At 40.3% G+C, this 27,759-nt stretch overlaps 1 protein-coding gene across 1 annotated transcript in view; it reads left to right on the forward strand.

The window, feature by feature from the left end:
- The first annotated feature begins 934 nt into the window (after nucleotides 1-934).
- The window catches only part of LOC139571451 (protein kinase C epsilon type), a 269,011-nt gene continuing 242,186 nt past the window's right edge, over nucleotides 935-27,759 (forward strand). The window contains exon 1 of the mRNA XM_071394337.1: nucleotides 935-2,344. Within this exon, the coding sequence (XP_071250438.1) occupies nucleotides 1,997-2,344 (348 nt within the window). The 5' untranslated portion in view covers nucleotides 935-1,996. The remainder of the gene's footprint in view (nucleotides 2,345-27,759) is intronic.

The following is a 27,759-nucleotide window of genomic DNA, read 5'->3' on the forward strand; positions in this document are numbered from 1 at the left end:
TATTGGTCATAGTGATATCGATTGTCCACTATTCATGTATAAGCCTAGCTGTGCAGACACCTTATTCTTTCCACATGGTGGAGACTTACACCCCAAAGAATTAACAATTTGTACTGCAAATGTAGATGTGGTGCATTCCCAGCAGAAATACATGCAACAGTGAAGGGTGTTTTCAAGCAAACCTCAGTGATATGTGGTTGCAAACGTTGCATGACCTGTATGCTTGCTATCTGTCTGTCTGTCTGTCTGTCTGTCTCTGTCTGTCTGTCTGTCTGTCTGTCTGTCTGTCTGTCTGTCTGTCTGTCTGTCTGTCTGTCTGTCTGTCTGTCTATCTATCTATCTATCTATCTATCTATCTATCTATCTATCTATCTATCTATCTATCTATCTATCTATCTATCTATCTATCTATCTATCTATCTATCTATCTATCTATCTATACACGCACTGCGCTTGTGTCAAGGTCGATAAATGAGACGTTTGAATTTAAAGGCCAGACAACCGGGATGCACTGTCGGGACCAAACACACTTTATTTGTGGCTCAATAAAAATGTAGATATGTTGGCTATCTTCATGTTTTATGGGTTATTAATCTGGTCGCAAAAAAATAAAAATCCTATGACTAACAAAATGCTAAACAATTGTGTATTATTGTCATTCAAAACCTATTGCCCTATGATCATAATAATCGGCTACGATATGGTTTTATGTTTTGGAAAACAGATACACGTCTTACATTATTAGAGCTATCGGTGTAATTCAGGTGCGACAGTCAGTGTTATGGCCAGTATAAGATAATCATCTGTTGCAAATACCAGACATACCTAATCACCACAATGATCCACCCCTTTTCCATGTCTTTGACGCAATAGCCCCCTGCTTGTTACAGTAATATCCTTGCTACTCGGTGGATAGACCTATCAAACACAGTAATGAGCCTCCCCGATATGTTTCCGAAAAGACAATGATGTAATCATTAGGCCTACTCCAGCACATCATATCCCTGTATCTGTCACTTGAGCACTTGGATGCGCCTCTGTCCTGCCAGCCTGGTCGACTCGCCTAAACTGACAGTTGTGTTGCACTCCCCCATCTGGCATAGACAAGACGCAGCGCGCCTCAGAGAAAGAAACTGACGTGTATTGCGCATTTCCTGCACCAGTGTTTAGACGGTCGGAGGAGAAAAGGGAGGTGTGCAGGAAACCAACAACAGCAACGGCGAGAAAACAGCCTGGGAGTATAAGGAGCGAACAGAAACCAAGAACAGCAACGACGAGAAAACAGCCTGGGAGTTTAAGGAGCAAACTGAAACCAAGTACAGCAACGGCAAGAAAACAGCCTGGGAGTATAAGGAGCGAACATAAACCAAGAAAACCACAACAGAGTCGACCTGCAACTATACACTGCTTGAGCAATTCACAAGTCGGGTAGCCGGTTTGGGAAACATCCCAGATGCTCGGCGAGGAGGCAGCAGTCTCTCCCAACCGTGGAATACGAGTGTTTCCAAAGCCTAGTGGAGTTGCCGAGGATAGTTTTGATATATTTTGCTCTGTCGTGTTGCGGTTTGGGTAGGCTGTTGACATTCCAACTGCTGCATGGTCGTATTTTTCCTTCATATAAGCTTCTCAAGACGTGTATTTATTCTATTCAAAAGAAAGGCTTTGTCTGGTTGAACGCCAAATGTGGATTATCATTGGGAAATCCAAGACTGCCAGAGAGCAAAAACGAGACAATTTACTCTCACTAGACTGTTTCGGGAGGACTGATTTGCATCCGATTGGTAGGCTATGTGTGTACTAGAGTGAGACGGGACAGCATTTTCCCGTTACATTCAAGTCTCAACCCATTCAAACCGTGGTCTTAATTTGAGGATTCAAACAATACATAAAACTAGGACAAATGATTTATGACCAGTTGAAGTGTTTGGGTTAAAGGAATATATTGTAAACAACCACTCTTGTTCCAAGTCCTATTGAGGAGGATTACATCACCGCCATGGTGGTTTTCAATGGGTTATTGAAGATCAAGATTTGTGAGGCGTTGGACTTGAAACCGACAGCTTGGTCTCTCAGGCATGCGGTCGGCCCAAAGACCCAGACTTTTCTCTTAGACACATACATTGCACTAAACGTGGATGACTCGCGTGTGGGCCAAACTTCCACCAAACAGAAAACCAACAGCCCTGCGTGGAACGACGAGTTCGTTACGGAGGTGCATGACGGAAGGAAAATCGAACTGTCGGTGTTTCACGACGCGCCAATTGGATATGACGATTTCGTGGCCAACTGCATCATACAGTTCGAAGATATATTGCAGAATGGCAGTAAGCACTACGAGGAATGGGTATGCTTTGGCCCCTTATTATTTGGTGTTCCTTGAGCATAATGCCTTTTACCAAGTTGTTTTCATCTCACTCTCAGCATCCTCATGCCCTTACGATTAGACTAAATTATTATACAAGGTCTCCATGACTATTTTGCAAAACAGTCTAGGCCTTGAATTAATGTTCCTTTATCATTAACATCACCATCACGAAAGCCACTGGCTGGCATCCATCCACCATTGGTTTCCTTGCACTCTAGGTGACCTGTATCATGCCAGGATCTGATAGATCTATGCGCAAATAACCCCGTTGCGTAGGAACGGTGGAGAGGAGGGTGCTTACAATCCTGTCATAAATATTCCTATCAGCTGCGATGTAGGCAGCCTGCATTCTGAGAAAAGCCACATGTTTTCATGTCAAAAGCAAGAGTGAGTTAAAATTCGATGTGGGATGGGAAGGCCAGGCAGGTAGGCCTGTAAGGCTGCGTTTACACAGGCAGACCAATTTTGATCCCCCCCCCCCACACACACACACACTAATTGTTGTTCTGATAATGGAATTCCGAACACGTCATGCATCTACATTTACATGTGTCCACCATATCCACATTTTGTCTTCCCATGTTTCCCGCACTATATTCAAATGCCAGTATGCATTCTGCAAATGGTGGAATAGGCAACGTATGATAATAACACAACAACTGATGGTAGTAGCTAACTAGCCAGCTAACCTATGTAACGTAAACTCGCGTAAACTCTTACATCGCCTTGGTCCGTACAATTGACCCCTATTTTAGCGCCCCAAAAACGTAATACTTCCAGATCAACTGTAATTTCAATACCATTGTAAAGCACAATTTCTCCCCTTTCCAACAGAATTCATGCCGAGACCTTCACGCTGCCCGTTTCTGCATAATTCAAGAAGGCAATGAGCTCCTTCGGGTCTTTTTAAAAATGGCGGGTGGGGAAGCGAAACTAATGCGTGAGAAGGACAGATGTCGTGTGGGAAAATTGCTTTTTTCACTCGATCTGTCCAACTTATCACCTTATCGCCTCTAAAATGTAAATAAAACACTATAAAGAGTTTATATAATGTGTCATTACATACCTATTTGAAGGTTTGTGTCGAATTTGAATCGGGTTTTTAGGGCGGTGCTAAAGTGATCTTAGAAGTAAACAGCGGCGTTGAGAATGATTATCGCATGCAATGATGATGAAAAAAATTACTAGGTATCCCCCTTACCCCCGTCACTGTACATTTCTTGTTTTTAAACGACGAGAGAATTGCTACACCTGGTGGAGAGAGATTGTAAGACAGAAATAGTTGCTTTATGCGTGCTGTACGTTACGACATGACACGTCAAGATGTAACGGAGTGTCATTTTTTAAACTTTTCTCCAATACTATAGAGCCATTACCAATGTCGATCAACGCTTGAATAGAAACCTAGTTCACACCCCCGATTTTGAAGTCAACACAGTCGCTACAGTTCCATTAGTTTTCTTTGTAGCTTCGTTTGAATGTCGCGGTTACGCACATTTGTACGGAATGGGGTGAGTTTACGTTAGCTAGCTAGCAAGCAAAGCTAAATGGATTGCAAACGGGTTAGCATAACTCGTTTTTCTAAATATTAGTTCGCTGACTAGCATTTATGAGGCCAGCAAACACGTTCCTCTCACGCTAGAAACGTATTTCCTCCAACTTTATAATAAGAAGGTGCCTCGGTCCCAAAACACAAGTTCTCGGGAGACTTGTGGGAGGAGTGTTGATGGCTTCACCCGCTGCATGCGCTTTCGGTTGCCTGATTGTATCCAGACTGAGGAGAAATCCTCACACAATGTAACACAGACCACCTCCTGATGTGGTCATCCAGATCTTAACACAATCAGACCAAAAAGCGACTTGTGTGCGTCTAGACCCGTCATTTCAATGGCAAATTCATATTCTGATAGCAGAAGTTAAGTGTCAAGGTTAGACATGACTTGAGAGCGCTATTGCTGAGCCTGTGACAACTTGCAATTGATTTGTCATTTGCATATGTCTTGGAAACCATGATGCCCTTGAGATGGAATGCTAATGGGGACAAAAGTCCACATACAGAGAAGTCTTTCACAACCTTCCAGATAAATACTGGAATCATGAGGTTGCCTTAGGGCCATATGCTCTCTTTTATAAGATAGGCAGCTGCAGACTCATTTGAGAAGACATGCAGCACATGATTACACCTAATGAAATGTCATGAACATGTGGTGCCGACAGACTGTTTTACAAAATCTACAATCGTCCACCAAATTAGATGATAAATGCTATGTCCAACACATCTACAATAAACACTGACATGTTGTTTGGATTATGATGAGACAGATCATGTGACAGATAATGTTATACCTTATGATAGTCTGTGAGTACGGTTACATGCACACAATAATATGATTACTGTGAATAGTCCGCTTAATATAATAGTTTGATTTAAACATTTACATGATTTATTCCCTAATAATCCTGTTTACATGGACACATCTGAAATCAGGCTAGCTGATGGGACTTTAATAAATGCAGAAAATCGCCAATCAAAATAAACGTTCTACCACAGCGACCAATGACCATGCTATTTTTGTGATGCCTATTTGATTCTGAGTACGGACATATAAAGTTTGTATGTGAAAACAATTTCTAAGATGCATAACATTACTTTCAGTTTTTCCGAACTGACTTTACTCGCGCAAAAGACTGAAGGACACTTGCTCTGCTGGTGATGGCACATGCACAGATCAAATACAGTGCTGTGACTCTGATTAAGGCATTTACACAACCTAATCATTTAGGGCTCATCTGTTTTAATCAGCTTATGCTTACTTCGATTATGACTTTACGCCGATTAAGATAAGCAGAGTATGGTGTTTACATGACTAATGCCATACTCAGCCTATTGCCAAATTCAGTTTAATATTGCATTATTAGTGTGCATTTAAACATACTCTGTATGAGGAAGGATAAGGATATTTTACCTTTGTATTCCAAGCATGAAAACTATAGGCTCACTCCCTTCAACATAGGCACACCTTCCTCAAGATTTTCACTACAGGAGAGTGGGTGAGGGTGAGGTTCCCTGAAGGGAAGTAGGCCAAGTTTTGTGGACATCTACATATCCTTACAGGTTCTGGCCCCAAGGACATCCAAATATCAGCATCTTTCCTGACTACATCACTTCACATACACTGCCCAACATAAAAGAAACATAATACATCCACTAAAACATAGTTCATCAATATGTCATTACAGTATGAGATTGAACTGCATGTGTTCCGGTACCAGATTACCACATCCAGAACTCCAGAGCTGTTCATATTAGTCCATGATAACAATGCTGATTATAAAATCATAGACAGGAACAAAAGTTTTTAAAAAATCTAATAATCTAGATACTCCTCATCACTGATAATCAGTGGTGAGATGGATAACATGGACATCTTATAATAAAGGGTATATTCACAATAATACTGGGACTTTCAGTCTTGAAAGGCAATTCTGTTCCTCAGTATGCCACTAAAGTAAATGCTATTATGACACTTTCCCTGTGAGGGAGGAAGATTTTCATAAATACTGGGTGGCTTTATTCCTCTTGTGAGTAGTTCTGTTATCCTGGCCTCGGCGTGGCAGATGGATAGGTGTACTCTGTTATCCTGGCCTCTGCGTGGCAGATAGATAGGTGGGCTCTGTTCTCCTGGCCTCGGCGTGGCAGATGGATAGGTGTGCTCTGTTCTCCTGGCCTCGGCGTGGCAGATGGATAGGTGTGCTCTGTTCTTTTGGCCTCGGCGTGGCAGATGGATAGGTGTGCTCTGTTCTCCTGGCCTCGGCGTGGGAGATGGATAGGTGTGCTCTGTTCTCTTGGCCTCGGCGTGGCAGATGGATAGGTGTGCTCTGTTCTCCTGGCCTCGGCGTGGCAGATAGATAGGTGGGCTCTGTTCTCCTGGCCTCGGCGTGGCAGATGGATAGGTGTGCTCTGTTCTCCTGGCCTCGGCGTGGCAGATAGATAGGTGGGCTCTGTTCTCCTGGCCTCGGCGTGGCAGATGGATATGTGTGCTCTGTTCTCCTGGCCTCGGCGTGGCAGATGGATAGGTGTGCTCTGTTCTCCTGGCCTCGGCGTGGCAGATGGATAGGTGTGCTCTGTGATCCTGGCCTTGGCGTGGCAGGTGGATAGATAGGTGTGCTCTGTGATCCTGGCCTTGGCGTGGCAGGTGGATAGATAGGTGTGCTCTGTGATCCTGGCCTTGGCGTGGCAGGTGGATAGATAGGTGTGCTCTGTTATCTTGGCCTTGGCATGGCAGGTGGATAGATAGGTGTGCTCTGTTATCTTGGCCTTGGCGTGGCAGGTGGATAGATATGTGTGCTCTGTGATCCTGGCCTGTGCTCTTCTGACAGACAGCTTTCACATACAGTACAGGCTGAAGAGGAATCTCTTGTCTTTGTTGTCCAGTATATTTGTCACATGCACAGGATACACATGGTACACAGTACAAGGAAATGCTGACATACAGGTTCACTCTCGACAGTGTGTCTGAGGTAGGCGGGAGCTTGGATTATTGATTAGACTCTATCAGGTCCATTGTGGGGTGGAGGAGAAGGTATGCAGCTCGTTGACGATCTGGGGAAGCTCAGGGCAATAGGGTTTCTGTCTGTTTGACTTGTCGGGCTGGGAATGTTCTGTGCTGACGTTGATTGATCAGGCTCTGTCATCGCCTTGCATGTCTCAGGAGGGTGTGCTTGGTTCATAGCTCTACGGACGCTCTGTTCTCGGCTGGCTGGACTGGGCTGAAGGAGTTCTGTCCTTAGCTTACCCTCCCGCTCATTTTCACTTCTAGGTAGTTTGGAGATCGCATCCCTGGGAGCAAAATGTCAGTTTAGGGGTGTTGGTAAGTGCTAAGCATTGTGTATGTATTCCAGATGGAGAGACTGTTGTCCTGCTCTGACCTAAACAGCATTGCTCTCTGTGTCCTTTCCTTCCAACTCTCCTTTCTCCTTGTGTCCTTTCTTTCCATCTCTCCATGCTCTCTGTGTTCTTTCCTTTCATCTCTCCTTGCTCCTTGTGTCCTTTCTTTCCATCTCTCCTTGTGTCCTTTCCTTACATCTCTCCTTGTTTATGTGCAGCTCCTCATAGGTGGGCCTCATGATTACTGTCCAAAATGCAAGGCATGTTGCCTAATTTAGAAGGCTTGTCAATGATTACTCCTCGAAGAATCTGTCTGAACTTGTACCCTGGTAGGAACGTGTAGACATGCACTCTAAGATGCAGAGGTGTATGCCTGCACAGACACCTCTCTCTCTCTCTCTCTCTCTCTCTCTCTCTCTCTCTCTCTCTCTCTCTCTCTCTCTCTCTCTCTCTCTCTCTCTCTCTCTCTCTCTCTCTCTCTCTCTCTCTCTCTCTCTCTCTCTCTCTCTCTCTCTCTCTCTCTCTCTCTCTCTCTCTCTCTCTCTCTCTCTCTCTCTCTCTCTCTCTCTCTCTCTCTCTCTCTCTCTCTCTCTCTCTCTCTCTCTCTCTCTCTCTCTCACTCTTTGTGAGTTTCTGTGACTGTTAGAACTTTTAGAGGCTTGAGCAGGAGTTGGTATAGTATGGCTTTGATTGTAGACTATCCAAGACAATGAGAAGTGTATTTGAGCTAATACATTCCATACCGTTTTAGTCAACAATAGGTGTGTAAAACATCTTCATTTGCTTTCAGTCAAGGCAGTCAGTCCAGCAGAGTTGGTAATAGGGAGAGTGAAGCGTGAGATTGTCCGGCTGTGTAAACTTCAGTGGCTGAGTGTTATGAGTGTGGGGGTGAAACAGTAGGTGTCAGCCTGGGCAGCCTATCCCCCTCCTGTCTCTATGCTAGCCCCAGGCTTCGTATCCTCTCTCCCCCTCCTGTCTCATTGCTAGCCCCAGGCCTCGTAGCCTCTCTCCCCCTCCTGTCTCATTGCTAGCCCCAGGCCTCGTAGCCTCTATCCCCCTCCTGTCTCATTGCTAGCCCCAGGCTCCGTAGCCCCCCCCCCTCTTGTCTCTATGCTAGCCCAGACTTCGTATGCCTCTCTCTGCCTCTCTCCCCCTCCTGTCTCATTGCTAGCCCCAGGCTTCGTAGCCCCCCCCCCTGTCTCTTTGCTAGCCCCAGGCTTCGTAGCCTCTCTCTTTCCCTCACCCCCTCCTATCTCATTGCTAGCCCCAGGCTTCGTATCCTCTCTCCCCCTCCTGTCTCATTGCTAGCCCCAGGCCTCATAGCCTCTATCCCCGTCCTGTCTCATTGCTAGCCCCAGGCTTCGTATCCTCTCTCCCACTCCTGTCTCTATGCTAGCCCCAGGCTTCGTAGCCTCTCTCTTTCCCTCACCCCCTCCTATCTCATTGCTAGCCCCAGGCTTCGTATCCTCTCTCCCCCTTCTGTCTCATTGCTAGCCCAAGGCCTCGTAGCCTCTATCCCCCTCCTGTCTCTATGCTAGCCCCAGGCTTCGTAGCCTCTCTCTTTCCCTCACCCCCTCCTATCTCATTGCTAGCCCCAGGCTTCGTATCCTCTCTCCCCCTCCTGTCTCATTGCTAGCCCCAGGCCTCATAGCCTCTATCCCCCTCCTGTCTCATTGCTAGCCCCAGGCTTCGTAGCCTCTCTCCCCCTCCTGCCTCTATGCTAGCCCAGACTTCGTAGCCTCTCTCTGCCTCTCTCCCACTCCTGTCTCATTGCTAGCCCCAGGCTTCGTAGCCTCTCTACCCCTCCTGTCTCATTGCTAGCCTCATTGAATTTGACTTAACTCCAGTGTGAATGTGTGTGTGTGACAGAGCGCGAAAGAGCGGCAGAGGCAGAAACGGAGAGTGAGCATGTGTGATGGAGTAAGAGAGAGTGTGAGAGCCAGGGGGAGAGCTCTCTCTGAACCTCTGGTGGGATTCCATCCTTACTTGAGTATCGTAGAGGAGAACTAGGAGGCCACATCGTGTTTGATGGTCTTGTAACACCATTCTTTCTTTTTATAAACCCTAGAGAATGGGAACAGTTATTTTTTTCTGCACAATAAAGTTGCTTAGATCTGAACGGGCTGATTATGGAGCCATTCTGTTTTTAGAAATGATCAACAAAGTAAACAAACCTGTCTGAACCTGTTGGCCCAATTGTTTGGTGCCGACTCAGTCAGGCACATAAAATGTGGGTGTGCCGGTGTACTTGTATGTGTGACCACACTTTTGAGTGTTGAACTACCACGTGTTCCCTAGAAAAGCTCCATGCCCTATAGGTAGGACAGGCACAAACTGCCCGAACTAGCAGTACCCTACTTCTTCTTCTACTTCTTCTTAAGCTACTACTACTTCACCTACTACTTCTTCATCTACTACTTCAGCTTGTTAGATATTACTGCTCTGTCAGAACTAGAAGCACAAGCATTTCGCTACACTCGCATTAACATCTGCTAACCATATGTATGTTACCAATACATTTTTATTTAAATTAATTTTTACTACTCATTCAACTATTACTTCTTCATTTACTATTTCTTCATCTACTACTTCTTCATCTTCTACTACTTCTTCATCTACTACTTAATCCGCTACTACTTAATCAACTACTAATTCTTCATCTATGCCAGCAGCATACCACCCTGCATACCACTGCTGGCTTGCTTCTGAAGCTAAGCAGGGTTGGTCCTGGTCAGTCCCTGGATGGGAGACCAGGTGCTGCTGGAAGTGGTGTTGGAGGGCCAGTAGGAGGCACTCTTTCCTCTGGTCTAAACAAAGATCCCAATGCCCCAGGGCAGTGATTGGGGACACTGCTCTGTGTAGGGTGCCGTCTTTCGGATGGGACGTTAAACGGGTGTCCTGACTCTCTGAGGTCATTAAAGATCCCATGGCACTTATCGTAAGAGTAGGGGTGTTAACCCCGGTGTCCTGGCTAAATTCCCAATCTGGCCCTCAACCATCACGGTCACCTAATAATCCCCAGTTTACAATTGGCTCATTCATCCCCCTCCTCTCCCCTGTAACTATTCCCCAGGTCGTTGCTGCAAATGAGAACGTGTTCTCAGTCAACATAACGGTAAAATAAATAAATAAATCTTCTACTTCTTCATGTACTACTTAATCCTTTACTACTTCATCAACTACTACTTTTTGATCTAATATTTAATCTACTACTTCTTTGTGTACTACTTCTTCATCTACTACTTCATCAGCTACTACTTCTTCATCTTTTACATCATAATCTAGTACTTCATCCTCTACTACTTCTTCAACTACTACTTTTTCATCTACTACTTCGTGTACAACTTCATAAACTACTACTTCTTCCTCTACTACTTTGTGTACTACTTCTTCATCTACTACTTCATCAGCTACTACTTCTTAATATTTTACATCATAACTACTACTTCTTCATCTACTACTTTGTGTCTAACCCGAGGTGAGTGATCGCTGTCCTGATATCCAGAAGCTCTTTTTTGCCAAAAGATACGGTTGCAGAAACATTATGTACAAAATAAGTTACAAATAACGTGGAAAAAAACACATAATAGCACAATTGGTTGGGCGCCCGTAAAACTGCTGCCATTTCTTCCGGCGCCATTTTAACACAACATGTTTACCATTTTGAAGATGCAAAATATTTTTTTATTGTGAGACAAACAAGAAATAAGATAAACAACTGAAAACTTGAGCGTGCATAACTATTCACCCCCTGTAACGGCACTCGTCGGATGAAGAAGGAGACCAAGGTGCAGCGTGGTAGGCGTTCATGATATTTAATAACCTGAACACCGCAACAAAATAACAAAGTAGAAAAAATTTAAGCGCACAGTTCTGTCAGGCAACAAAAACAGCTAAACAGAAAATAACTACCCACAAAACCCAACGGAAAAGGACAACTTATATATGATCCCCAATCAGAGACAACGATAGACAGCTGCCTCTGATTGGGAACCACACAAACATAGAAATAAACTAGAATGCCCACCTTAGTCACACCCTGGCCTAACCAAAATAGAGAATAAAAGCCTCTCTATGGCCAGGGCGTGACCCCCCTACAAAGCCAATACTTTGTAGAGACACCTTTTGCAGCATTTACAGCTGCAAGTCTCTTGGGGTATGTCTCTATAAGCTTGGCACATCTAGCCATTGGGATTTTTGCCCATTCTTCAAGGCAAAACTGCTCCAGCTCCTTCAAGTTGGATGGGTTCCGCTGGTGTACAGCAATCTTTAAATCATACAACAGATTCTCAATTGGATTGAGGTCTGAGCTTTGACTAGGCCATTCCAAGACATTTAAATGTTTCCCCTTAATCCACTTGAGTGTTGCTTTAGCAGTATGCTTAGGGTCCTGCTGGAAGGTGAACATCTGTCCAAGTCTCAAATCTCTAGAAGACTGAAACAGGTTTCCCTCAGGTTTCCCTCATTTCCCTGTATTTAGCGCCATCCATCATTCCTTCAATTCTGACCAGTTTCCCAGTCCCTGCCGATGTGCTTCTTCCTCTAGTTCTTCTTCATCTGATACTTCATAAGCTACTACTTCTTCAACTACTACTTCATAGTAGGCGGCGGCAGGTAGCCTAGTGGTTAGAGCGTTGGGCCAGTAACCAAAAGGTTGTTAGATCGAATCCCCGAGCTGACAAGGTAAAAATGTGTTGTTCTGCCCCTGAACAAGGCAGTTAACCCACTGTTCCTAGGCTGTCATTGTACATAAGAATTTGGTCTTAACTGACTTGCCTAGTTAAATAAAGCTAATAAAAAAAGAACTACTACTTCTTTGGGTTCTACTTATTTGTGTATTACTTCTTCGTGTACTACTTCTTTGTGTACTACTTCTTCATCTACTACTTCTTCAACTACAACTTCCTCATCTACTTCTTTTGGTCAGAATTGAACCAGTTGAACCAGGAAATGTGTTGTTTATTATTCTATAATTATTAATTATTATTCTATAATTTTCTTTCTCTTCCTTCCCCCGTTCCTTGATCTCTTTCTATCTCTCCGTCCTCTGCATTGCCATTACAGAGGAAATGGTTTGCTGTAATTGTTTGTGATGGATTGTGTGTGCAGGCCCTGCTGTGTGTTGTTCAGCAGCAGCAGTGATGACAGTAGAAGCAGCACTCATTTTGAACAGTGAGTTAATCCCTGAAATATGTCAGTGCTCAGCTCCACTGTGGGCCTACCAGGAGCATTCAACCGCATTCAACAGATCTCTGACTTTGCCCTCCCCCAGTCCTAACCCTTAACCTTAACCTCAAGGAAAGGGAAAAACTGACTTGAGATAGAAGTAACTTCTCTTATCAACTCAACGACCACACAATGTGTTTGGGGGACTGTTAAACAGGTGTACCGAGCTGCACTCCCGTGGGGAGGAACTTAAAAACAGGTGTACAAGTGATTGGGGATTGTTAACAGAGGTTACAGGGAAGGTTTAGATGAGTGTTGAGAGGGTTTGTGCATGACAGCCCAGACAACCAGGATGTGTTCAAATCAACACATAGGCTATTCCACCAGAATTGGGGTCAATTAATAATTGAAAACAATTTAATGTAAGTCATTCATTGTCAGCCCAATGTCCAAACCATATTTCACTCCACTCTAGGTAGACTGGGTGCAAACAGACCTTTTCACATAGCTGTGATAAGCGCTACTTAACATAATTTACTGTTTGTCAATGTCTCTGACAACCAGGTGAGAAGCACTCCACATGACATGATACATCACATTAGCCTTAGGATAGGACAGTATCTCCCTTACTCCCTAGGCACTGCAATCCCGGTGTATCTTTACTGCTCCAGTCAATTTCCTGATGTTGTTGACTTTTCCGGGAGGTGGACATGTTGAGAAAAGTTTTCTAGTTCTTCCTTTCATAGACGCTGGGAGACCAGTGGAGACGAGTGGAGACTAGTGGAGACCAGTGGAGACCAGTGGAGACTAGCGGAGACGAGTGGTGGATGGCTTTAGGGATCAGCTTTGACATAGAGAGTGTGTGTGTAGGACCCAGGCATCAGGAGTCAACGCCTGGTCACATCAACACCACACACACACACACACACACACACACACACACACACACACACACACACACACACACACACACACACACACACACACACACACACAACCACACACACACACACACACACACAACCACACACACATCAGCCCCCCACCTGCCTCCCTACTGAGCTGTCTCCTCACCCCTGTCCACAAACTCATTCTCATAATCCCAGTTAATCTCTCTCTTTGTCTCTCCCTGTCTCTTTCTATATCCCTCTCTTTGTCTCTCCCTCTCTATCTCTCTCTTTCTACAGTTGAAGTCTGAGGTCATTAAAACTCGTTTTTCAACCACTCCACAAATTTCTTGTTAACAAACTATAGTTTTGGCAAGTCGGTTAGGACATCTAATTTGTGCATGACAAAAGTTATTTTTCAAAAGATGGTTTACAGACAGATTAGTTCACTTATAATTCACTGTATCACAATTCTAGTGGGTCAGAAGTTTACATACACTAAGTTGACTGTGCCTTTAAACAGCTTGGGAAATTCCATAAAATGATGTCATGGCTTATTAAAGCTTCTGATAGGCTAATTCACATTATTTGAGTTAATTGAAGGTGTACCTGTGGATGTATTTCAAGGCCTACCTTCAAACTCAGTGCCTCTTTGCTTGACATAATGGGAAAATCAAAAGAAATCAGCCAAAACCTCAGAAAAAAACTGTAGACATCCACAAGTCTGGTTCATCCCTGGGAGCAATTTCCAAACACCTGAAGGTACCACGTTCAACTGTACAAACAATAGTACGCAAGTATAAACACCATGGGACCACGCAGCTGCCATACCGCTCAGGAAGGAGACGCGTTCTGTCTCCTGGAGATGAACGTACTTTGGTATGAAAAGTGCAAATCAATCCCAGAACAACAGCAAAGGACCTTATGGAGATGCTGGAGGAAAGAGGTACAAAAGTATCTATATCCACAGTAAAACGAGTCCAATATCGACATAACCTGAAAGGCCACTCAGCAAGGAAGAAGCCACTGCTCCAAAAATGCCATAAAAAAGCTAGACTACGGTTTGCAACTGCACATGGGGACAAATATCGTACTTTATGGAGAAATGTCCTCTGGTCTGATGAAACAAAAATAGAACTGTTTGGCCATAATGACCATTGTTATGTTTGGAGGAAAAAGAGGGAGGCTTGCAAGCTGAAGAACACCATCCCAACCGTGAAGCACGGGGGTGGCAGCATCATGTTGTGGGGGTGCTTTTCTGCATGAGGGACTGGTGCATTTCACAAAATAGATGGCATCATGACGAAGGAAAATTATGTGGATGTATTGAAGCAACATCTCAAGACATCAGTCAGGAAGCTAAAGCTTGGTCTCAAATGGGTCTTCCAAATGGACAATGACCCCAAGCGTACTTCCAAAGTTGTGGCAAAATGGCTTAAGGACAACAAAATCAAGGTATTGGAGTGGCCATCACAATGCCCTGACCTCAGTCCTATAGAAAATCTGTAGGCAGAACTGAAAAACCGTGTGCGAGCATGGAGGCCTACAAACCTGACTCAGTTACACCAGCTCTGTCAGGAGGAATGGGCCAAAATTCACCCAACTTATTGTGGGAAGCTTGTGGAAGGCTACCCGAAACATTTGACCCAAGTTATACAATTTAAAGGCAATGCTACCAAATACTAATTGAGTGTATGTAACTTCTGACCCACTGGGAATGTGATGAAAGAAATGAAAGCTGAAATAAATCACTCTCTACTATTATTCTGACATTTCACATTTTTAAAATAAAGTGGTGATCCTAACTGACCTAAGACAGGGAATTTTTTATTAGGATTAAGACAATTAGGATTGTCAGGAATTGTGAAAAACTGAGTTTAAATGTATTTGGTTAAGGTGTATGTTAACTTCCAACTTCAACTGTGTATCTCTCTTTCTATATCCCTCTCTTTGTCTCTCCCTCTCTCTTTCTATTCTCTCTCTCTGTCTCTCTGTCTTTCTATTCTTTCTCTCTCTCTCTCTCTCTGTCTTTCTCTATTTCTATTCTCTGTCACTCTCTCTCTTTCTATTCTCTCTCTCTTCATATTCTCTCTTATATTCTCTCTCTCTGTCTTTCTCTTCTCTGTCTCTCTCCTCTATCCTGTCTCTCTCCTCTCTCTCTTAATTAACTTGAGCAGGTTTAAGTCACTGTACATTGGTGATTCACCATATACTCAGATGCAAACACAATATGGATGATTTAACCACAGAATGCGTGGTTCTACCTATGTACATATTCGTTTTCTTAGGCCAATGTGCCAAACTGGTCAACCCTAGCTTGGTTTAGTGGGTTTGTGTGCTGCTGGCATTTGTCTGTTTGGCTATATGCCTCACGTGGTTTTTGCTCTTTCCATTCTCTATGAAGATGCATAGTACTGCAGAACACTGTTTCTCTATGAAGATGTAGAACACTGCTTCTCTATGAAGATGCATAGTACTGCAGAACACTGTTTCTCTATGAAGATGTAGAACACTGCTTCTCTATGAAGATGTAGAACACTGTTTCTCTATAAAGATGCATAGTACTGTAGAACACTGTTTCTCTATGAAGATGTAGAACACTGCTTCTCTATGAAGATGTAGAACACTGTTTCTCTATGAAGATGTAGAACACTGTTTCTCTATAATGATGCATAGTACTGTAGAACACTGTTTCTCTATGAAGATGCATAGTACTGTAGAACACTGTTTCTCTATGAAGATGTAGAACACAGTTTCTCTATGAAGATGGATAGTACTGTAGAACACTGTTTCTCTATGAAGATGTAGAACACTGTAGAACACTGTTTCTCTATGAAGATGTAGAACACTGTTTCTCTATGAAGATGCATAGTACTGTAGAACACTGTTTCTCTATGAAGACGTATAACACTGTTTCTCTATGAAGATGTAGAACACTGTTTCTCTATGAAGATGTAGAACACTGTTTCTCTATGAAGATGTAGAACACTGTTTCTCTATGAAGATGCATAGTACTGTAGAACACTGTTTCTCTATGAAGATGCATAGTACTGTAGAACACTGTTTCTCTATGAAGATGGAGAACACTGTTTCTCTATGAAGATGTAGAACACTGTTTCTCTATGAAGATGCATAGTACTGTAGAACACTGTTTCTCTATGAAGATGTAGAACACTGTTTCTCTATGAAGATGTAGAACACTGTTTCTCTATGAAGATGCATAGTACTGTAGAACACTGTTTCTCTATGAAGATGTAGAACACTGTTTCTCTATGAAGATGCATAGTACTGTAGAACACTGTTTCTCTATGAAGATGCATAGTACTGTAGAACACTGTTTCTCTATGAAGATGTATAACACTGTTTATCTATGAAGATGTATAACACTGTTTCTCTATGAAGATGTAGAACACTGTTTCTCTATAAAGATGCATAGTACTGTAGAACACTGTTTCTCTATAAAGATGCATAGTACTGTAGAACACTGTTTCTCTATAAAGATGCATAGTACTGTAGAACACTGTTTCTCTATGAAGATGTAGAACACTGTAGAACACTGTTTCTCTATGAAGATGTAGAACACTGTTTCTCTATGAACATGTAGAACACTGTTTCTCTATAAAGATGCATAGTACTGTAGAACACTGTTTCTCTATAAAGATGCATAGTACTGTAGAACACTGTTTCTCTATGAAGATGTAGAACACTGTAGAACACTGTTTCTCTATGAAGATGTATAACACTGTTTCTCTATGAAGATGTAGAACACTGTTTCTCTATGAAGATGCATAGTACTGTAGAACACTGTTTCTCTATGAAGATGTATAACACTGTTTCTCTATGAAGATGTAGAACACTGTTTCTCTATGAAGATGCATAGTACTGTAGAACACTGTTTCTCTATAAAGATGTAGAACACTGTTTCTCTATGAAGATGTAGAACACTGTTTCTCTATAAAGATGCCAACATCCTGACTCAACTCCAGCCACTTTAATAATGGGAATTGATGGAAATGTATGTAAAAATGTATCACTAGCCACTTTAAACAATGCCACCTAATATAATGTTTACATTCCCTACATTACTCATCTCATATGTATATGTATATACTGTACTCTATATCATCTACTGCATCTTGCCATCTTTATGTAATACATGTATCACTAGCTACTTTAAACTATGCCACTTTATGTTTATATACCCTACATTACTCATCTCATATGTATATACTGTACTCTATACCATCTACTGCATCTTGCCTATGCCGTTCTGTACCATCACTCATTCATATATCTTTATGTACATATTCTTTATATCTTTACACTTGTGTGTATAAGGTAGTAGTTGTGGAATTGTTAGGTTAGATTACTCGTTGGTTATTACTGCATTATCGGAACTAGAAGCACAAGCATTTCGCTACACTCGCATTAACTGACAAATACAATTTGATTTGATGTAGAACACTGTTTCTCTATGAAGATGCATAGTACTGTAGAACACTGTTTCTCTATGAAGATGTAGAACACTGTTTCTCTATGAAGATGTAGGACACTGTTTCTCTATGAAGATGTAGAACACTGTTTCTCTATGAAGATGGAGAACACTGTTTCTCTATGAAGATGTAGAACACTGTTTCTCTATGAAGATGCATAGTACTGTAGAACACTGTTTCTCTATGAAGATGCATAGTACTGTAGAACACTGTTTCTCTATGAAGATGGAGAACACTGTTTCTCTATGAAGATGTAGAACACTGTTTCTCTATGAAGATGCATAGTACTGTAGAACACTGTTTCTCTATGAAGATGTAGAACACTGTTTCTCTATGAAGATGCATAGTACTGTAGAACACTGTTTCTCTATGAAGATGTAGAACACTGTTTCTCTATGAAGATGTAGAACACTGTTTCTCTATGAAGATGGAGAACACTGTTTCTCTATGAAGATGCATAGTACTGTAGAACACTGTTTCTCTATGAAGATGCATAGTACTGTAGAACACTGTTTCTCTATGAAGATGTAGAACACTGTTTCTCTATGAAGATGTAGAACACTGTTTCTCTATGAAGATGGAGAACACTGTTTCTCTATGAAGATGCATAGTACTGTAGAACACTGTTTCTCTATGAAGATGTAGAACACTGTTTCTCTATGAAGATGTAGAACACTGTTTCTCTATGAAGATGCATAGTACTGTAGAACACTGTTTCTCTATGAAGATGTAGAACACTGTTTCTCTATGAAGATGCATAGTACTGTAGAACACTGTTTCTCTATGAAGATGCATAGTACTGTAGAACACTGTTTCTCTATGAAGATGGAGAACACTGTTTCTCTATGAAGATGTAGAACACTGTTTCTCTATGAAGATGCATAGTACTGTAGAACACTGTTTCTCTATGAAAATGTAGAACACTGTTTCTCTATGAAGATGCATAGTACTGTAGAACACTGTTTCTCTATGAAGATGTAGAACACTGTTTCTCTATGAAGATGCATAGTACTGTAGAACACTGTTTCTCTATGAAGATGTAGAACACTGTTTCTCTATGAAGATGTAGAACACTGTTTCTCTATGAAGATGGAGAACACTGTTTCTCTATGAAGATGCATAGTACTGTAGAACACTGTTTCTCTATGAAGATGTAGAACACTGTTTCTCTATGAAGATGGAGAACACTGTTTCTCTATGAAGATGCATAGTACTGTAGAACACTGTTTCTCTATGAAGATGTAGAACACTGTTTCTCTATGAAGATGTAGAACACTGTTTCTCTATGAAGATGCATAGTACTGTAGAACACTGTTTCTCTATGAAGATGCATAGTACTGTAGAACACTGTTTCTCTATGAAGATGTAGAACACTGTTTCTCTATGAAGATGCATAGTACTGTAGAACACTGTTTCTCTATGAAGATGCATAGTACTGTAGAACACTGTTTCTCTATGAAGATGTAGAACACTGTTTCTCTATGAAGACGTAGAACACTGTTTCTCTATGAAGACGTAGAACACTGTTTCTCTATGAAGATGTAGAACACTGTTTCTCTATGAAGATGTAGAACACTGTTTCTCTGTAAAGATGTAGAACACTGTTTCTCTATGAAGATGCATAGTACTGTAGAACACTGTTTCTCTATGAAGATGTAGAACACTGTTTCTCTATAAAGATGTAGAACACTGTTTCTCTATGAAGATGTAGAACACTGTTTCTCTATGAAGATGCATAGTACTGTAGAACACTGTTTCTCTATGAAGATGTAGAACACTGTTTCTCTATAAAGATGCATAGTACTGTAGAATACTGTTTCTCTATGAAGATGCATAGTACTGTAGAACACTGTTTCTCTATGAAGATGCATAGTACTGTAGAACACTGTTTCTCTATGAAGATGTAGAACACTGTTTCTCTATGAAGATGTAGAACACTGTTTCTCTATGAAGATGCATAGTACTGTAGAACACTGTTTCTCTATGAAGATGTAGAAAACTGTTTCTCTATGAAGATGCATAGTACTGTAGAACACTGTTTCTCTATGAAGATGTAGAACACTGTTTCTCTATGAAGATGGAGAACACTGTTTCTCTATGAAGATGCATAGTACTGTAGAACACTGTTTCTCTATGAAGATGCATAGTACTGTAGAACACTGTTTCTCTATGAAGATGTAGAACACTGTTTCTCTATGAAGATGTAGAACACTGTTTCTCTATGAAGATGCATAGTACTGTAGAACACTGTTTCTCTATGAAGATGCATAGTACTGTAGAACACTGTTTCTCTATGAAGATGTAGAACACTGTTTCTCTATGAAGATGTAGAACACTGTTTCTCTATGAAGATGTAGAACACTGTTTCTCTATGAAGATGCATAGTACTGTAGAACACTGTTTCTCTATGAAGATGCATAGTACTGTAGAACACTGTTTCTCTATGAAGATGTAGAACACTGTTTCTCTATGAAGATGTAGAACACTGTTTCTCTATGAAGATGGAGAACACTGTTTCTCTATGAAGATGTAGAACACTGTTTCTCTATGAAGATGCATAGTACTGTAGAACACTGTTTCTCTATGAAGATGCATAGTACTGTAGAACACTGTTTCTCTATGAAGATGGAGAACACTGTTTCTCTATGAAGATGTAGAACACTGTTTCTCTATGAAGATGCATAGTACTGTAGAACACTGTTTCTCTATGAAGATGGAGAACACTGTTTCTCTATGAAGATGTAGAACACTGTTTCTCTATGAAGATGCATAGTACTGTAGAACACTGTTTCTCTATGAAAATGTAGAACACTGTTTCTCTATGAAGATGCATAGTACTGTAGAACACTGTTTCTCTATGAAGATGTAGAACACTGTTTCTCTATGAAGATGCATAGTATTGTAGAACACTGTTTCTCTATGAAGATGTAGAACACTGTTTCTCTATGAAGATGTAGAACACTGTTTCTCTATGAAGATGGAGAACACTGTTTCTCTATGAAGATGCATAGTACTGTAGAACACTGTTTCTCTATGAAGATGTAGAACACTGTTTCTCTATGAAGATGGAGAACACTGTTTCTCTATGAAGATGCATAGTACTGTAGAACACTGTTTCTCTATGAAGATGTAGAACACTGTTTCTCTGTAAAGATGTAGAACACTGTTTCTCTATGAAGATGCATAGTACTGTAGAACACTGTTTCTCTATGAAGATGTAGAACACTGTTTCTCTATAAAGATGTAGAACACTGTTTCTCTATGAAGATGTAGAACACTGTTTCTCTATGAAGATGCATAGTACTGTAGAACACTGTTTCTCTATGAAGATGTAGAACACTGTTTCTCTATAAAGATGCATAGTACTGTAGAATACTGTTTCTCTATGAAGATGCATAGTACTGTAGAACACTGTTTCTCTATGAAGATGCATAGTACTGTAGAACACTGTTTCTCTATGAAGATGTAGAACACTGTTTCTCTATGAAGATGTAGAACACTGTTTCTCTATGAAGATGCATAGTACTGTAGAACACTGTTTCTCTATGAAGATGTAGAACACTGTTTCTCTATGAAGATGTAGAACACTGTTTCTCTATGAAGATGCATAGTACTGTAGAACACTGTTTCTCTATGAAGATGTAGAACACTGTTTCTCTATGAAGATGGAGAACACTGTTTCTCTATGAAGATGCATAGTACTGTAGAACACTGTTTCTCTATGAAGATGCATAGTACTGTAGAACACTGTTTCTCTATGAAGATGTAGAACACTGTTTCTCTATGAAGATGTAGAACACTGTTTCTCTATGAAGATGCATAGTACTGTAGAACACTGTTTCTCTATGAAGATGCATAGTACTGTAGAACACTGTTTCTCTATGAAGATGTAGAACACTGTTTCTCTATGAAGATGTAGAACACTGTTTCTCTATGAAGATGTAGAACACTGTTTCTCTATGAAGATGCATAGTACTGTAGAACACTGTTTCTCTATGAAGATGCATAGTACTGTAGAACACTGTTTCTCTATGAAGATGGAGAACACTGTTTCTCTATGAAGATGTAGAACACTGTTTCTCTATGAAGATGTAGAACACTGTTTCTCTATGAAGATGGAGAACACTGTTTCTCTATGAAGATGTAGAACACTGTTTCTCTATGAAGATGCATAGTACTGTAGAACACTGTTTCTCTATGAAGATGCATAGTACTGTAGAACACTGTTTCTCTATGAAGATGGAGAACACTGTTTCTCTATGAAGATGTAGAACACTGTTTCTCTATGAAGATGCATAGTACTGTAGAACACTGTTTCTCTATGAAGATGTAGAACACTGTTTCTCTATGAAGATGCATAGTACTGTAGAACACTGTTTCTCTATGAAGATGTAGAACACTGTTTCTCTATGAAGATGCATAGTACTGTAGAACACTGTTTCTCTATGAAGATGTAGAACACTGTTTCTCTATGAAGATGTAGAACACTGTTTCTCTATGAAGATGGAGAACACTGTTTCTCTATGAAGATGGAGAACACTGTTTCTCTATGAAGATGCATAGTACTGTAGAACACTGTTTCTCTATGAAGATGTAGAACACTGTTTCTCTATGAAGATGTAGAACACTGTTTCTCTATGAAGATGCATAGTACTGTAGAACACTGTTTCTCTATGAAGATGTAGAACACTGTTTCTCTATGAAGATGTAGAACACTGTTTCTCTATGAAGATGCATAGTACTGTAGAACACTGTTTCTCTATGAAGATGTACAACACTGTTTCTCTATGAAGATGTAGAACACTGTTTCTCTGTAAAGATGTAGAACACTGTTTCTCTATGAAGATGCATAGTACTGTAGAACACTGTTTCTCTATGAAGATGTAGAACACTGTTTCTCTATGAAGATGTAGAACACTGTTTCTCTATGAAGATGCATAGTACTGTAGAACACTGTTTCTCTATGAAGATGTACAACACTGTTTCTCTATGAAGATGTAGAACACTGTTTCTCTATGAAGATGCATAGTACTGTAGAACACTGTTTCTCTATGAAGATGTAGAACACTGTTTCTCTATAAAGATGTAGAACACTGTTTCTCTATGAAGATGTAGAACACTGTTTCTCTATGAAGATGCATAGTACTGTAGAACACTGTTTCTCTATGAAGATGTAGAACACTGTTTCTCTATAAAGATGCATAGTACTGTAGAATACTGTTTCTCTATGAAGATGCATAGTACTGTAGAACACTGTTTCTCTATGAAGATGTAGAACACTGTTTCTCTATGAAGATGTAGAACACTGTTTCTCTATGAAGATGCATAGTACTGTAGAACACTGTTTCTCTATGAAGATGTAGAACACTGTTTCTCTATGAAGATGTAGAACACTGTTTCTCTATGAAGATGCATAGTACTGTAGAACACTGTTTCTCTATGAAGATGTAGAACACTGTTTCTCTATGAAGATGGAGAACACTGTTTCTCTATGAAGATGCATAGTACTGTAGAACACTGTTTCTCTATGAAGATGCATAGTACTGTAGAACACTGTTTCTCTATGAAGATGTAGAACACTGTTTCTCTATGAAGATGTAGAACACTGTTTCTCTATGAAGATGCATAGTACTGTAGAACACTGTTTCTCTATGAAGATGCATAGTACTGTAGAACACTGTTTCTCTATGAAGATGTAGAACACTGTTTCTCTATGAAGATGTAGAACACTGTTTCTCTATGAAGATGTAGAACACTGTTTCTCTATGAAGATGCATAGTACTGTAGAACACTGTTTCTCTATGAAGATGCATAGTACTGTAGAACACTGTTTCTCTATGAAGATGTAGAACACTGTTTCTCTATGAAGATGTAGAACACTGTTTCTCTATGAAGATGGAGAACACTGTTTCTCTATGAAGATGTAGAACACTGTTTCTCTATGAAGATGCATAGTACTGTAGAACACTGTTTCTCTATGAAGATGCATAGTACTGTAGAACACTGTTTCTCTATGAAGATGGAGAACACTGTTTCTCTATGAAGATGTAGAACACTGTTTCTCTATGAAGATGCATAGTACTGTAGAACACTGTTTCTCTATGAAGATGTAGAACACTGTTTCTCTATGAAGATGTAGAACACTGTTTCTCTATGAAGATGGAGAACACTGTTTCTCTATGAAGATGGAGAACACTGTTTCTCTATGAAGATGCATAGTACTGTAGAACACTGTTTCTCTATGAATATGTAGAACACTGTTTCTCTATGAAGATGGAGAACACTGTTTCTCTATGAAGATGCATAGTACTGTAGAACACTGTTTCTCTATGAAGATGTAGAACACTGTTTCTCTATGAAGATGTAGAACACTGTTTCTCTATGAAGATGCATAGTACTGTAGAACACTGTTTCTCTATGAAGATGTACAACACTGTTTCTCTATGAAGATGTAGAACACTGTTTCTCTATGAAGATGTACAACACTGTTTCTCTATGAAGATGTAGAACACTGTTTCTCTGTAAAGATGTAGAACACTGTTTCTCTATGAAGATGCATAGTACTGTAGAACACTGTTTCTCTATAAAGATGTAGAACACTGTTTCTCTATGAAGATGTAGAACACTGTTTCTCTATGAAGATGCATAGTACTGTAGAACACTGTTTCTCTATGAAGATGTAGAACACTGTTTCTCTTTAAAGATGCATAGTACTGTAGAATACTGTTTCTCTATGAAGATGCATAGTACTGTAGAACACTGTTTCTCTATGAAGATGCATAGTACTGTAGAACACTGTTTCTCTATGAAGATGTAGAACACTGTTTCTCTATGAAGATGTAGAACACTGTTTCTCTATGAAGATGCATAGTACTGTAGAACACTGTTTCTCTATGAAGATGTAGAACACTGTTTCTCTATGAAGATGGAGAACACTGTTTCTCTATGAAGATGCATAGTACTGTAGAACACTGTTTCTCTATGAAGATGCATAGTACTGTAGAACACTGTTTCTCTATGAAGATGTAGAACACTGTTTCTCTATGAAGATGTAGAACACTGTTTCTCTATGAAGATGGAGAACACTGTTTCTCTATGAAGATGTAGAACACTGTTTCTCTATGAAGATGCATAGTACTGTAGAACACTGTTTCTCTATGAAGATGCATAGTACTGTAGAACACTGTTTCTCTATGAAGATGGAGAACACTGTTTCTCTATGAAGATGTAGAACACTGTTTCTCTATGAAGATGCATAGTACTGTAGAACACTGTTTCTCTATGAAGATGTAGAACACTGTTTCTCTATGAAGATGCATAGTACTGTAGAACACTGTTTCTCTATGAAGATGTAGAACACTGTTTCTCTATGAAGATGTAGAACACTGTTTCTCTATGAAGATGGAGAACACCGTTTCTCTATGAAGATGGAGAACACTGTTTCTCTATGAAGATTCATAGTACTGTAGAACACTGTTTCTCTATAAAGATGTAGAACACTGTTTCTCTATGAAGATGTAGAACACTGTTTCTCTATGAAGATGCATAGTACTGTAGAACACTGTTTCTCTATGAAGATGGAGAACACTGTTTCTCTATGAAGATGCATAGTACTGTAGAACACTGTTTCTCTATGAAGATGCATAGTACTGTAGAACACTGTTTCTCTATAAAGATGTAGAACACTGTTTCTCTATGAAGATGTAGAACACTGTTTCTCTATGAAGATGCATAGTACTGTAGAACACTGTTTCTCTATGAAGATGGAGAACACTGTTTCTCTATGAAGATGGAGAACACTGTTTCTCTATGAAGATGTAGAACACTGTTTCTCTATGAAGATGTAGAACACTGTTTCTCTATGAAGATGCATAGTACTGTAGAACACTGTTTCTCTATGAAGATGTAGACCACTGTTTCTCTATGAAGATGTAGAACACTGTTTTTCTATGAAGATGTAGAACACTGTTTCTCTATGAAGATGCATAGTACTGTAGAACACTGTTTCTCTATGAAGATGTAGAACACTGTTTCTCTATGAAGATGTAGAACACTGTTTCTCTATGAAGATGCATAGTACTGTAGAACACTGTTTCTCTATGAAGATGTAGAACACTGTTTCTCTATGAAGATGTAGAACACTGTTTCTCTATGAAGATGTAGAACACTGTTTCTCTGTAAAGATGTAGAACACTGTTTCTCTATGAAGATGCATAGTACTGTAGAACACTGTTTCTCTATAAAGATGTAGAACACTGTTTCTCTATGAAGATGTAGAACACTGTTTCTCTATGAAGATGCATAGTACTGTAGAACACTGTTTCTCTATGAAGATGTAGAACACTGTTTCTCTATAAAGATGCATAGTACTGTAGAACACTGTTTCTTTATGAAGATGCATAGTACTGTAGAACACTGTTTCTCTATGAAGATGCATAGTACTGTAGAACACTGTTTCTCTATGAAGATGTAGAACACTGTTTCTCTATGAAGATGTAGAACACTGTTTCTCTATGAAGATGCATTGTACTGTAGAACACTGTTTCTCTATGAAGATGTAGAACACTGTTTCTCTATGAAGATGAAGAACACTGTTTCTCTATGAAGATGGAGAACACTGTTTCTCTATGAAGATGGAGAACACTGTTTCTCTATGAAGATGCATAGTACTGTAGAACACTGTTTCTCTATGAAGATGTAGAACACTGTTTCTCTATGAAGATGGAGAACACTGTTTCTCTATGAAGATGCATAGTACTGTAGAACACTGTTTCTCTATGAAGATGTAGAACACTGTTTCTCTATGAAGATGTAGAACACTGTTTCTCTATGAAGATGCATAGTACTGTAGAACACTGTTTCTCTATGAAGATGTAGAACACTGTTTCTCTATGAAGATGTAGAACACTGTTTCTCTATGAAGATGTAGAACACTGTTTCTCTATGAAGATGCATAGTACTGTAGAACACTGTTTCTCTATGAAGATGTAGAACACTGTTTCTCTATGAAGATGTAGAACACTGTTTCTCTATGAAGATGCATAGTACTGTAGAACACTGTTTCTCTGTAAAGATGTAGAACACTGTTTCTCTATGAAGATGCATAGTACTGTAGAACACTGTTTCTCTATAAAGATGTAGAACACTGTTTCTCTATGAAGATGTAGAACACTGTTTCTCTATGAAGATGCATAGTACTGTAGAACACTGTTTCTCTATGAAGATGTAGAACACTGTTTCTCTATAAAGATGCATAGTACTGTAGAACACTGTTTCTCTATGAAGATGCATAGTACTGTAGAACACTGTTTCTCTATGAAGATGCATAGTACTGTAGAACACTGTTTCTCTATAAAGATGTAGAACACTGTTTCTCTATGAAGATGGAGAACACTGTTTCTCTATGAAGATGGGGAACACTGTTTCTCTATGAAGATGCATAGTACTGTAGAACACTGTTTCTCTATGAAGATGTAGAACACTGTTTCTCTATGAAGATGTAGAACACTGTTTCTCTATGAAGATGCATAGTACTGTAGAACACTGTTTCTCTATGAAGATGTAGAACACTGTTTCTCTATGAAGATGTAGAACATTGTTTCTCTATGAAGATGTAGAACACTGTTTCTCTATGAAGATGCATAGTACTGTAGAACACTGTTTCTCTATGAAGATGTAGAACACTGTTTCTCTATGAAGATGTAGAACACTGTTTCTCTATGAAGATGCATAGTACTGTAGAACACTGTTTCTCTATGAAGATGCATAGTACTGTAGAACACTGTTTCTCTATGAAGATGTAGAACACTGTTTCTCTATGAAGATGTAGAACACTGTTTCTCTATGAAGATGGAGAACACTGTTTCTCTATGAAGATGAAGAACACTGTTTCTCTATGAAGATGCATTGTACTGTAGAACACTGTTTCTCTATGAAGATGTAGAACACTGTTTCTCTATG

Source organism: Salvelinus alpinus, chromosome 3 (genome assembly GCF_045679555.1).
Source record: "Salvelinus alpinus chromosome 3, SLU_Salpinus.1, whole genome shotgun sequence".
NCBI lineage: Eukaryota > Metazoa > Chordata > Actinopteri > Salmoniformes > Salmonidae > Salvelinus > Salvelinus alpinus.